A 14,670-nucleotide genomic window follows, 5' to 3' on the forward strand; every position below is an offset into this window, starting at 1 on the left:
CTAAGGAGAGTCTGAGCATGGTCGTGGAGGAGCTGAAGTGAAATGGTAATGGTAAATGATTCATTTATTGGATTTAGTCCATAAAAAGATTTAACTGAACCATACATTAAATGACAGGAATTTAAACCTGTGCATATCAGCATATGCAAGAAGTGCTTATTATCTACAATATCACACCGTGTTGTGGATAAAAAAGACAGAAATACCGGCACAAATTATACAGTTTCCCGAACATTTTTTTCTATATTATATTTTGATTAAGCTGTTTTTCATCCAACTTTTTAATAGGCATTTCTGTAAGAATTCTTGTTCAAACAGTTTGGAGCTCATCACGCTGTCAGAGCCAGCTTTCTTCTCATTAGCTGGAGCTGTCGTCAACATGCACTCTCAAATTAGATTGACATCCAAACCCCTCAAATATATGAAGCAATTTAGATGATATTCATCAAAGTGGTGACAGAAACACGTAGACAGAGGGCACTTCTCTCTCATTTTATCTCTCTATTTTTATCACAGAGATTAGAACAAAGCAAGAAAAAAGCAAAAGAGTACACAATTTAAGTGACATAATTGGTCAAGCTGTATAATAATAATAATAATAATAATAATAATAATAATTATTATTATTATTATTATTATTATTATTATTATTATTATTATTATTATATCATTCTGATTTTCAACAGAGTAATACATTTGAAGCAATTATTACTGTGTTGCAATTCCAAGAATTTGTAGCATTGTAGCAACAGCAATATCGCACACATACATACACATTATATATGTATATATATGTATATGTATACAATATGGATATTGCTGTTGCTACGATGACATACATATAAAATGTCTAGCTCTAAATACTGCTTTGATATACAGGTATGAATCCACAGTCAAATCTGCCTTTTAGACCAACACTAGGGTAATGATTGCATAGTGGATGTTTTTATGTAAACTGCGAGAGAGAAAGAGTATCTGGAGAAGAATGCACCATAGGGAAATACCTTTACATTAAATAATATTGTTAAGGTGAAAAGTAAGTCTTTTGTAATATGTGAAATACATTTGATCAGAAATGGCCCCAGAAAAGGCAAAATAAAAATTTTACTTTACTAAAATGCACAGTCTTTACATTTTACATTATAAAAATAGATGCTGTTAAGAAACATAACAGTGAATAGTTTGCTTTAGGAATATTACTGAAATCACATCATCCATAAAGTAAATTATGACCAGTAAGCTTACAATAATCAGGAATGTTTGCAATACATACAGTTTGTCAGCAATATATCACACACTCGCCTTCCACTTTAATAAGGAACATCTGTACACCTGCTCATTTATGCACTTAGCTAATCAGCCAATCATGTGGCAGCAGCATAATGAATAAAACCATGCAGATCTGGGTCAAAAGCTTCAGTTAATGTTCTGATTAAACATCAGAAGCGATCTCTATGACTTTGATCATGGCATGGTTGTTGGTGTCAGATGGGCTGGTTTGAGTATTTCAGAAACTGCTGATTTTCTGGGATTTTTACATACAACAGTCTCTAGAGTTTACACAGAATAGTGCAATAAACAAAAAACATCCTGTGTGCGGAGGGTCTGCAGGCTGAAACACAGTGTCGATGAGAGAGATCAGAGGAAAATGACCGGACTGGTTTGAGCTGACACAAAGTCTATAGTAACTCAAATAATCACTCTTTACTACCATAATGAGCAGAAAAAAGAATGCACAACATATCAAGCCTTGAGGTCGATGGGCTACAAAAGCAGAAGACCACATCAGGTACCATGAGGTTGTTTTGTGTTTTTCGCACCATTTAGTGTATTCTCTAGAGACTGTGTGTGTGTGAAAATCCCACGGGATCAGCAGTTTCTGATATACTCAAACCAGCCCATCTGGCATGTTTGATGTGAACATTAACTGAAGTTCTTGACCTGTAACTGCATGATTTTATGCATTGTGCTGCTGCCACATGGCTGATTGGATAACCGCATAAATGAGCAGGTGTGAAGGTGTTCCTAATAAACTGAATGGTGAGTGTATATTGTAAATAAATATCCTATGTTAATATTTTAGTCCTCAAATATGTTACTATTTTGGTCATCAAATTGCAATGCCTCTGTGTGTTGTATAAAATAGTAAACCACCGTACAAACAATGAAAGTAATGCCGAAACATTATATTATATGCAGAAACAAACACAAATAGATTTAGACAACAGGGAAAACAATTGCAAATAAATAAATAAATAATATGATGAATAATTATGAAAATGATTAAAGTAGCCCTGTACAAATGTACAAATTGTCACCTACTTGAATTGTATAATGTCATCAGAATCAAGAAAAGCAATTGCTGATTATACAGAAGCAAAAAAAAAAAAAAAAACCCTCTACATCCTGTATATATCTATTTTGTACATAATCTACTAGGAACTGTGTGCTCATTATCATAAACAAATCCTATGAGGTATAATTCCTACCAGATATTTATTTTATTTATGAGTTAATATACATTTTATGATCATAAACCCTTTTGTATTTTTATCAACATACAATACACATCCTGTACAACAATTACACAGATTCTGTGTCAGTTTTTATAAACGATGATTCGGCTGATCTTAAGACTAATAGCACAGCGTTTATAGTCAGTACAGCCGCTCTGGACCTGCAGCAGATCAGAGGAATGACAGGACAGTTTTATCCAACATGTTCTTTGAATGCTTTGCAATTGTCTTGTTGGGATTTTTACAAGAGAACTTAGCCAAGTCCTGTAATTTAAAGCCGAGATGTGACTCAATGTGACAGATGTATGTTGAACGCGTTTGGATTTGTGTGGCACACTCACTACAGAAGAAAACAGGGTGACCAGAGTCAACATTTTTCAGAAATTTGGTCCTGCCTGTGCGCCTCAGCTGGTATTTTACATTGGCTAGCCAGTGGCTGATAGTTGTCATGGAAAGACCTGTAACCTGTGAGATGACCATCCTTTCTTGAGGACTCAAGTCTGATATGACATACTTCCCATCAGCTGTCTTCCTAAGGCATGATGTGAACTGGGCTTGCAGAATTAACAAATGTTGAGGATTCCAATGTGACTGCCTACCCTTGCATTTGTGCACCATAGATGCATCATCTCCTGTGTTTGGCATGTGAGAATCTTCGATACCTGATCTCTCTGATTTATGGGAAGGAGTCTGCGACTTTAAGACATGAGTGTCTGACAAATTGCGTAACATGTCTGATATGTCTGAGAGGGCACTCTCATGTACTGGGCTGACTGGAGTGCACTTTATTGTATCAGTTAAATCAGTCTTGGTCATAGCAGGAAGAGAGTTTAACACTTTCCCTGGGAGAGAAGCAGTAACTAAACACTGATTCCTTTTGCCTTTGGATAAATCTATTGGTTGGTCTTTGTCAATCTGATAGACATCTGGATGTAATGGTTCTGGTTTTGAGGTTGATATCGGAGATGAAGCCACCGCAGCCCTCTCTGCCATGCTGTTGCTCATCTTTAGAAGCATACTCATAGGATCCTCAACTGGCTTCACAGGATTGGCCGCTTTACCTAAATGGAGATTCATGACTGACTGAAGGGCATTTAAAGGACTAACAAATGGTTGTTTTGGCTCTGGGTGAACAGTTATTACTGCGCTGTCGTCAGAGAAAGCTAAAGAGGTTGTGAAGCTTTCATTACATTTTTTTGAATCCCTCTCACTTGCATTATTCTCTGAGCCAGTAATCTCGTTATCTTTGTTCTTTAGTGTTTCATGTCCCTCTACTGTGGGAGAATTGGATGCTGATTTCCTGTCTGCACTTGTAGTGGAGGAGGTTATAAAGTATCTTGCTAAGGAAACCTGTTCATCTTTGTCCTTTCTTGTTTCCTCAGCAATGTTCTGTGTTACATTCTTCACCAGTTCCTCCATCGCATGCAGTTTTACTTTGGGTGAAGGAGCGCTGTGTTGAGGGCTGGGAAAGATTTCACTTTTGTCAAGACATGGAACTTCCACACCATGCACCAGTTGCTGTATGGAGGAGTTGTAGAGAGAAGGCTTTGTGTTATTCTGCAACTGATAAGCAGCATGAATGCTCTGATATCCGCCCCAGCTGGGAGTGCCCTTCTGTGCTTTGTTAATGGCAGTAGTTACAGTGTTCTCCAGGGACTTGAGGATATCCAGGTTCATTTTTGGACTCTCCAGCAGGTCCTCCTCAGTAAGATAATCATATTTTGAAGAAATACTGTATCTCTCCTCTGCATTGTTGTCATTTCCTGGTTCTTTACCATGCTTTTCTTTTAGAAAGGTCTTTCTTTCCAGTTCTGACTTCTTTAGAGGAATAGTGGTATGTGGTGATTCAGTGGTTCCATTTGGTGAAGAAGTGGAGGAACTTTGTTTCTCTATTGGCGTCTTCTCCTTTTTCATCTTAATTTTCCCAGGCAAGGATATTTGTTCAGAAATGCATTTGTCCATTTTTTGGAGAGACTGACTGGCTTTAACAAAGTGACCTGTCAGCATAATGTGGGCACTTAACTGCTGGAAAGACTCAAATGATTGTCCACACTCCATACACCTCAAAATCTGTGACTTAATCTGCATGGTGTTGCTCACACCCTTACGGTCCATGAGACTCTCCTTGTTAACATCAGAAACCTTGGGAAGACTAATATTTACTGGACTCCCTTTAGAAGACACTTTCTGATCAGTGGTATTCAGTTTAGTTATATCTAATTCCACCGGTACTTTCTTTCTGAAAGATGAGATAACTTTAGCGGCAGCAATCGATGTTCCAGGTTCCTTCAGAGGCACTTTTTGGTAGTGTTTGGTCTTGATCATGTGTACACTGAGGTCTTGCAAGGATTCAAAAGAGTGACCACAATACATACAGCGTAGTACCTTCTGGGCATCCTCCTTACCCTCCAGTTCCATTAAAGAGCGTTTGCGTGGCTTGGACCAGCTCTTGGCACTTTTGTCAGTCTTCTCATGGTTGTCATCTTGGTAGTGGCCTGTATCATTCATGTGAACTGTTAGATCAACCAGCGTGTCATAAGATGCACTACAGCTTTTGCAATGAAATTTGCTTGCACCACTAAAGATGGACCCATACACCCTAGCACTTTGTCGGTAGAGCTGAACAGTGCTAAAAAGATTGCTTTCCCTTTGTGGGTGAAGCTGTTTTTCAGAAACCTGCTGCAAGGTTTTTGCAACTGCAGACTGGTGCCAGTCATAGCAATTACCCCCAGGGCTGCTGCTGCTGCTGCTACTGCAAGTCTCAGATCTTTTCTCTGTACATGACTGAGAAGGATTAAGACTCTCTGAAGACCAAAAGGAGTTAGAGAGAAAACCATTATAAATGGCTTTTATCTGTTCCAGACTATCTGAACCACACACTGATTTCTCAGATCCCTCATTAAGACAGTCTTTCATTGGTTTGTCTTTAATATTAATTGAGCTGCTTTCAACATCTGACATAGGTTCATTTAACTCATTAATGTGTAATTCACTGTCAGTCTCTGAAAACTCGGCAGCAATGGAGCAGTGTTCATCCTCTGATTTTTGGAAGACATAGTCCTTCCTAAAGTCACTGTTACCCACGGGTTTCTCTCTGGTTGTGGAGTCTTCCTTTTCAAAGTTCTCATTTTGCCTGGCAGGTTCTTCAACATCCTCTGAATCATAAGCTAAAAGGGGGGAAAAACATCAGACATGTCAACATAAGCAAACATTTTCTTTCTAAATTATATAGAGTACTTTTGCAGTCTTTCTATAAGAACCTATGAAGAAATGAATGGCCCACAGTCATCTTTTATTTGAAATATTTTCATCATTACTAGAGGACATATACAATAAAGAAGTAATGTGATATGTTTCACAAGGTGTCTGACAAGCTTATGAGCTTATGACCTTGCTGTTGGCCTGAAGCAGCATATCACCCCTCGCACCTACTTATACAACTACTAGAACTTTTTTACATTTTATCATCATTGGTATTTACATGGTTCATCAGACGGCAAAGCCCTCAAGAAACTGTCCAGGATGTAAAATGTCTAAGCAGTATCTCTTGTTTAACACTGGGTATCTGCACCGACTGTGTGTTTTTTTTTCTGCCTCAACTATCTGTACCAATAAAATGAAAGAAAATATTTCAAATTGCAACCTGTTTTATAAGCTCACCTCATATTACACACATACACACCTAATACTACACACTTGTAAGTCTTGAGAAATTCAACCAGTCTAAAAAAGCCTTCTTGGCCATTTTATTTCACATTTATCAACTACTTAGCCAGATGTAAAAGTTGCCAGGATATAAAGTTTCATTTCATTTTTGCTTGATAGAAGCCAAATGATTTTTCCAGTCATTTGTTAGCTGAACTATTTAGTGACTTCTGATGAGTTATTGGGTGTTTTTAGAAGACTGTCTACCAGTCTAAGAAGAAGGCAAGCTATGTTGTGATAAGTATATCTTGGGAGTATATAAGAGTATATCTTGGGAGTCTACAATCCTAGAGGTCTCTTCAATAAAATGTTACTTTTCTACATATCATACTCATGTGTCATCATACGAGACTACAACAGAGGCTGTATCATTATCTACAAACTGTACCAAAGTGCAAGTCTAAACAAAGGCCTTGTTTACACATACTGTACACAAAAATGTTTTGTTTGTCATAGTCCATTCCTGTAAACCATTTGTTTTTAGGGAGATAAAAAGAGTGGTGATATACATGATATATTTTGTGAAAAGTAGGCAGCTGCTACTACTCAGTCTGCATCTCCCCATGTTGACATTATAACACACCTGTGCACGGGTGAAGAAATGAGAAGAGAAAAAAAAAGGAAAAGGTGGACAGTTGTATTGAGAGGTTACAAGGAAAGACAAAAGAGTGCAATGCATAAGCCACCTGTCACTTTAAATCCTTTCTGATGACTGTTTACCTTAAGACAGGTGATATGTGGGGAGAAAGGTGCCTGGCTGACCACCTTCATATGATAGATTCGATGGGACATGGTCGCCCCTCTTGCTTCCAGCTGCACCCATCCAACAACAGTACAAGTGACTATTTCCTTTCATGACAGCCTGTCCCCTACTAGTCTGTCATTGTCTTTCTGACGCTGTAAGCGGAACAATCATTTCTGTGAAAGACACACCAAATATGCCCTTCTCTGTTCCCCTTCATTCATTCTTGTTGGGGTGAAGTTCATGTCAAATTGTTTTTAATGGAAGGTGTTAGACCTGTGTCATATTTTGTTTCTAATTCAAACCCAATTCCGATGCACCACGGCACACAGATAATCTCTCTGAACTTTTTTTTTTGGCTTTGATTGTATACACAAGATCTAACTGGACAGCCAGTGTGAAAGCACAAATAGCTCTCATTTCAACTGATAATACACAATCTTTGGAGACTGTGCTTCTCTCATTTAGCCTCTCACTAGATGTCAGCTAGGATGCTTGTAGGATTGGAGCTTTAAAGGATAATTGGCAGGTGCAGGCCAGTCTTATTCCCCTTTAGATTTGGATTGTCACTAGGTATCCATTACCTGCCAATCTCCTCTGATCATTCCTGGCAGCCTTGATCAAAAGATGTCATTTGAACTGCCTGGTTTGGCATGAATTCTGAAACAGCTCGTAAAGAGAATGAACCAGGTGTAAATACAATGACATGATCATTTTCGTGCCCGCTCATATCACAGAGACAATTATGGTGACACACAGTGGGCTCAAAAAAAGCAGAATTGGTCTCTCTTTTTTTTGGTCAATGCCACTGTTTTTGAAACTCTTTCTGTATAAAAAAAACTCTGCTAAAATACACAGTAAAAACCCAAGAGAATGAGTTTCATTTTCTATGCATGAGTAAAGACAAATGAAATGCTGTTGATAAAAGTTCATAACTACAAAACCATGCAAAGGCCTTTCTACAGTTTTAAAAAAAACCTGAGAATGATTGAATTGTAATCCATCTCGAGAGGCAACTATCATAACCAATTATTCCCTCAGACTTGACTGACAACCACAATAATTTATTTAGTTAATAAAATGTGATGTGTGCACCAGCCTCTGGAGAAAAAAAAGGCAGAGGGAGGCATTTCCAGGATTTATACTTCTTTTGATTTATGAAACTATTATGTCTAGCTCTATGTGCTTGGCTTCAGTTCATCGTTTGTGAAAGCAGTAAAATGAAACATAAAAAATCCACATGTATGCCTAATTACTGTTGCTGATTCTCTAAAAATAAATAAATAAATAAATAAATAACACAAATAAGAATTACTATGGTAAATTAGCATGTAAAGCACTAATCAGCCTTGCTGTAACTCACAGCATTCAATAGCGTATTTCTGCGTCAGAGTCAGTGCTACTATACAGTATGTAGATAATGCAAGTGACTTCATACTGCTGAAAAATCTGGCTTCTCTTTAGAAAAAAAGTTCAAACAAGATTTTTTAATGAGACACAACGATGAACTACTGGACAGTCGATTCATTCTAGTGATAGACAAACCCAAATGCAGGTTTATTTGCTAAAGATAACACAACATTTTGCAATAGCGCTCATGTGACAAGTTCAAAGGCTCAGTATGTTTGATTGGGAATGATAAATTGTTTATCCTCCAGGCAATGCTAATAGAGGCATTTATCCAAGCAAAATATCACACCAGTAAGAACAATCTTTTGTGTTATCACTTGAGTGTTGAGTGAAAGGCAGACATTAAAGACTTCCAGTTAGTATACCCTGTGTCCCTATATATATATACATGAACATCTGTACATTTATGCATTTATGCAATTATCTACTCAGCCAATCTTCAACTGTATGGTTTTGCTGACTGTGCCCACTGTAGCCTCAGAAGAACATGGTGTGGCCGCCTGCTGTTGTAGCCCATCCGCCTCAACCCATCCATCTCAAGGTTTGTAGTGTTACGTGTTCTTAGATGCTTTTGTGCTCCCAATGGTTGTAAAGAGTGCTTGTTTGAGTTACCGTAACGTCAGCTCAAACCATTCTGGCCACTGTCCTCTGACTTCTCTCATCCACACAGTGTTTCTGCCCACAGAACTGCTGCTGACTGGATGGATTTTTTGTTGTTGTTTTTTTTTTTTGCACTGTTCTGTGTAAACTCTAGGGACGGTTGTGCATGAAAACCCCAGGAGATTAGCAGTTTCTGAAAAACCTGCCTGTCACCCCAGGACCAACAATCATGCCAAGTTCAAAGTCACTAAGATCACATTTTTTCCTCGTTCTGATATTTGATGTGAACATTACATGTGTTCCTAATAAAGTGAACAGTTATGTTCATTAATGTTGCCATACAATCTTCCTTTCCACATCTATTCAGCTCAGTAGAGGACTCTTTAGCTTGAAAATGAATAGTCAATTTATTTTTTTTAAGTCCCTATTGAAATTCTATCTGACCCAAAATGCACTTTCAGGGGACATATCTCTCTCCCGCTAAATATCACTCTACATGCCTTTGATTCTCTGTTCCCCTTGACAGTGGTGTGTCTGATGTGCCTCAGCTGCCAAGAGTGACTGGCAGTGATTCTGTATGAGTCAAAGCCAGCAGCTGCTAGATGATGGTGTAGCAACAAAGGCTTCTACCAGATGGATTGCAATCATTATTCCTCTCTAGAAGGAAAAAGGTGAGACATGTAGAGTAGTAATATTACCATTAAACAGAACAGCCTCTTTCTCTTTGTCTCAAATGAAGCAGTGGCCCCAAATAACACTCCCTGATGAGCTCATAGCAATTTTGAATAAAATACCATCTAAGAGTTTATTGTTATATACACGGCTCCTGCAGTGACAGACCACTAACCAATTGGGGTCTAATAACAAACAGATAGAAAGCACCACCATTCATCATAGAGCACACATCTAAGGCTGTCTCTGTCTCTTGAACTCTCAGGTTACAGGCTTACATGGCCCGTCTAAATAATATTCACTGTGATGAATGACCCTGCAAGCCTCCTACCTCTCATTAATCTCTTTCCTTAGAGGAGCATCCATCACTGAGCTGTGGGAGAGCATGTAGGGTTCATACTGAGGCCAGCCAAGCTTGAGTGATGCATGTCACTCTGAGCTGAGGCTGAAATGTACAGGCACAAACAAATGCATATTGCACCATGTATGCACCTTCACACACACACACACACACACACACACACACAAGAGAAAATGCACACACTGTACATACATTAATAAATAACAATTAATTATGTTCCGTAGCCTAGGCTTAAAAACCTCATCTGAACAACTGGAGTGTATGTATGAGTGTGCGTTAACTTAAATTTAGAACACACTTGCTCTCTCATTCTTTCAACATGTAATACATCTACAATTACTCAGGATCACTCTTCCTTCTGTAGGCCTCCCGAGTCTCTCAGCAGCATGACTATCTCATTTTTCAGAACTGCTCTCACTTTCTTAACACTCAACTCTCACCCTAGACTCCACTTGGCACCATTTCATATCCTGTTTAACAACCTCCATGCCGCCCGCCCCCTTTCTCTTTGTCGTGATTCCAAAATGTCTTTTTGGTGTCCCATCGGCACAGTACTTTTCTTCCTATCCACCTTGTGTCTTTGGAAAGTGTGCGTGATAGATGACAAGTGTCAGAGTGTCAAAAAATAGAGTGGTGGCATGATTAACAACTCTGTTGAGAGGGTAATTGACGGTTTGGCGTGGTGCTGATCTCCACCAGGGTTTGGGTTTCTGGACCCCTAAGGGATACATTGAGTCACTTTCCTAAAATGGAGCCTAGATGAAAAAGCACCTCCCTGGAAAAAGGAGGCACATTCCTGTTCTCCAAAAAGAAGATTGATGTCTCCATTGTTGTCCCAGGGAGGAGACGTCAATCTCGCAGTGCTGCCACAGAGATGAAACTCACATGTTCAGACAATAACAAGTGTGTAGCTTTGCTGCAGATTTGATTTCAGAGTTAGATGTTGGAATGCACTGCTAGATGGATTTCCATAGTAGGAAATCAATGGGAATGGATATCTTAAATAATCACAATTTATCATATATTTTGAAGCCGGGGAATTAAACAGGAAGCCAAGGTGGAGAACTCTCCTGTACTTTCCAATAGCTCTTGGCCTTCACGACAGGCCTCAACCCTGTGTAATGAAGCTCAAAAGGCGTATGTCAATCATTGTGGTAAGCCACACCATTATGGAGGTTCATTACAAGTGCAGTATGAAGAACAGATGTAGTATATCACTCGACACTGTGGACTGCAATTGTGGAAAATGTATGTTATGTCTAAGAGCACCTCTGTCTGCACATTTATTCAAAGACAAACACCAAACAAGTATATACAAGGATAAAACTATATTCTCAAGTAAAAGGGTAATAAACTGTACTTTTCCTTGTAACTGGGGTAACAAGGATCTTTTACCTTGAAAGGTGCATGTACCTTTAAAGTATTACTTTAAAAGCTAATTAAAGGTACAAGAGTGATCGTTAAGTTTCACTTATGTGCCTCAGATGATTTTTAAGGTAAATACACATTAAAGGTGCATAAGATGTAGCTTTGAAGGTACCACTCCAGTGACAAGGAAAGGTGGTTAGAGAGTATGCAGTAGTATACTTGTAACAAATACTGTACAATTGTAGACACACTCATACAGTTCACATAAGTATTAGTGCCTGATCTTTTAAATCTTGCCTTGGATACATAAGCTGAGCTGTAGTGTAAATTAATCCAGCAGCATGAGGGCTCAGGGCCAAAATATTTGCAACTTTTTTTTTGTACTACAAAATTGTCAGCCTTTAGAGTGTCCCTCCCTTTCATCATCTCCATCATCACAAGCAGGCTCACTCATTAGCCTGAACAATCTCCTCCACATTTCTCAGGCAACTGGTCTTCCTCCACACAAAGCTCTGGGAATTGGATAACATTTTTTTTTTTGTTTTGACATGTTTTGGTGGGACTGCTCTTTAAATATCAGAACTTGTCACTAATGAACTAATCAACCTTTAATCAACCTTCAGATAGTTTCAGATAGAGTGTAAAACAGCACCAAGTCTGGAGCAAACACTTCATAATAAGTATGGTGCCAAAATTGAATACAAAATATGGAAGAAAAAAAATATTTGCATGAAAATGATATCAGGTTTCATTTTAAGAGTTTGGGGCAGCTGCATTCCAGACATGTAACAAAGCTCATTTTTCACCTGAAACTTGAAATTAGGTTAAAGCAATAGTTAAGGCCAGCAGTAGCAGCTAATATCTACTTGATTACATCAAAGCACCAGAAACCTAATTTGACTTGGTGACAGGGCACACGGCTCGTCATCTCCGATCATTACAGCTGTCAGCAATCCATCAAGTTTACAGCTAATTGGGTGTGCACTAATGAAGCTGGCAAAATGACTTTTTGTGCCTGTGTGTGTGTGTGTGTGTGTGTGTGTGTGAGAGAGAGAGAGAGAGAGAGAGAGAGAGAGAGAAATATGATAGAGGAGTGGGAGAGAAAAGTCAAAGAAGAAGAGCAAAGCTACTAAATGACACATTGATGAGAAATGTTTTGAAATTCAACGCCACATTTTGGAAATGTTTTTATGCTGGCCCTTCAAAACTAGTATTGAATGGACAATGGAAAATGGTATGAAAAAATAATTTAATAATCAAAAACAAAACTTACAAAACCATTTCCACCACTAGTTTAATACTATGAAATTGTGCAGATCCCTGTGAAACAGTGGGATGAAATAAAAGGCCAGGCAAGTGTATGGGAAAAGAATGAGTGCACTCACATGGCCTCACTCTGATTGACCATTAAAGCCTTTGATGGATGAGGCTGTCACGGGGATAACAATTAAATCCAACATGAGACAAAGCTGTTCTGACAGGCCAGAGTAACAGAGCAAGCCGTAGCCCTCCATTAAGCACCCAAACTCCCTCAACCCCCCAACCCCAACACACACTTACACACACACACACACACACACACACACACAAAATTGTCTCACTATGCTGGCAAGGACCTTCCACTGACATAATTATTAATGTCAACTAAATTTAACCCAAACCTTCACCTCAGTAACCGAAAGGAGACTTAGGTTTTATAGAAAAGAGTGTTTATGGAAAATAAATAGCTAATTGTCCCCACAAGGTCAAAATGGTCAAATATTCCTATACTTGTGGGGACATTTGGGACAAACCATGCCCACATGCGCTCGCTCTAAAAAGAAAACTACTGTAAAACCCAGGTACATTTTCTAGACATAGTGGTACAATATCTTTGCTTGCTTTTGGAAATTATTATATCTGAATTATGACGGTCCATCTTTGAATGATGCTATTTCTTTCCTCTTTCAGAGTGGTAGAGAGTTCAGAAGTTGTAAGCACAAGTTCAGCACAACAGCTCAATAAAGTCTGAGAAGAGCAGGTGTGCGAAATAAACCTGAGCTACTAAAACTTGCTGACATTTATTCTTACAATGTCACTTAAAGCTTCATGGTGTTAAGCTGAGGTAAGATATCTGTTTATTTACATTCTCATTGTCACTGAATATTATTGTTTTTTGCCTCACTCTATATTTTTTTTAACTATATAACAATTTTATAATGCTATAATTGAAGAAAGAATGTAGCCTTATCGGTGACTTGCTTTTGTTGTGGCATTACAGGTTTAATGGATGGATTTGCCTAAACACACTGAGCGTTAAAGGGAAAGGAACCACAAGCAAAGCCAGTTAAATAGACTAAAAAAACACACCGCACGAGTGTAACGAAGAGGAAACATGCCTTTCTGTCAACCAGGAAACAAAAAGGAAACCTGAGGTAAATAGAACAGACGATATACAGTACCTGGCGCACGCTTGGGTGCTCGCTGCTTCCTCCTGGCCATACTTGTAAAGGCAGAGTGCTCGGTCCTCACCAATTCCACCACTTATTTCAACCCTCTACAAGCTAGCACTGTCTCTACAGCGTTAACGCACGTTCACCACGTTAAAAACGGAGCAGGTGGAATGGTTTTGAGCTGCTGTTCTTTCTTCTTGTCGTCCGGTGAAACGATAAGCGAGCAGGAAGGAGTCACGCGCTTCAGAGCGCGCTCCGGGCTCATCACGTCACTCAAAAGTCCGCGAGCTAGATTTCCCCCAGCAGCTGTCGGACACTCCCACGCCACGTTTCTGCTACAACATGCTTGATATGATCCCTTTAGTACACTGGTGATTTGACTAAAACTCGAGGGCATTTTATCTTCAGCATTCATTGCATTCAATACCGATGTTTTCTTCCCTTTATTTACCTGAATCTGTCATCATGAGATTCCTGATATGAATGGGATTCCTGTTGCTTAGTGAGAGTCAGTTCTATTTTTTCGCTATTCTTCTTCTGCACAAAAACCTTTCGTTATTAAGTGATACTGAAGTGTTTCAGAAGTGAAGCCAGCTCTTTTGATGCAGAAGGACAGTGTTTTTGGTTTTCTCCTATATCATTTTTCACACTGCTGCCAGGAGCTGAGAGGTTCTTTGATTTCTACGACATAAGCGAAGCCAATAACAATACTTGTAATCACATCATACAACTGAAACTATAAAAGTAATGTATATTGACTTTCCAAAGAGATGAGAAACGATGGTTTTCTGATTTCCACTCGCTCCATACAATGCATGAATATACACATAGACATGCCAACACCATTATGTATATTTTCCACAA

General features: G+C 38.8%; 1 protein-coding gene across 1 annotated transcript; it reads right to left on the minus strand.

Annotated features, from left to right (window-relative positions):
• Nucleotides 1-817: 817 nt before the first annotated feature.
• Nucleotides 818-14,126, minus strand: tshz3a (teashirt zinc finger homeobox 3a). The gene is made up of 2 exons (XM_053622859.1): nucleotides 13,816-14,126; nucleotides 818-5,683 (listed from the first exon to the last, which is right to left on the minus strand). Exons 1-2 carry the CDS (start codon nucleotides 13,853-13,855, stop codon nucleotides 2,688-2,690), a joined length of 3,036 nt encoding a protein of 1,011 aa, XP_053478834.1. The 5' UTR covers nucleotides 13,856-14,126; the 3' UTR covers nucleotides 818-2,687.
• Nucleotides 14,127-14,670: the final 544 nt, after the last annotated feature.

The sequence above is a fragment of the Ictalurus furcatus genome, chromosome 4, assembly GCF_023375685.1.
Source record: "Ictalurus furcatus strain D&B chromosome 4, Billie_1.0, whole genome shotgun sequence".
In the NCBI taxonomy this organism is placed as follows: Eukaryota; Metazoa; Chordata; class Actinopteri; order Siluriformes; family Ictaluridae; genus Ictalurus; species Ictalurus furcatus.

Excerpts from the sequence above, each read along its gene's own strand:
- tshz3a (XM_053622859.1), bottom strand. The coding sequence starts at position 13,855 with ATGGCCAGGAGGAAGCAGCGAGCACCCAAGCGTGCGCCAG. Across the intron at positions 5,684-13,815 it reads AGCACCCAAGCGTGCGCCAG|CTTATGATTCAGAGGATGTT; the intron begins GTACTGTATATC and ends CCCCCCTTTTAG.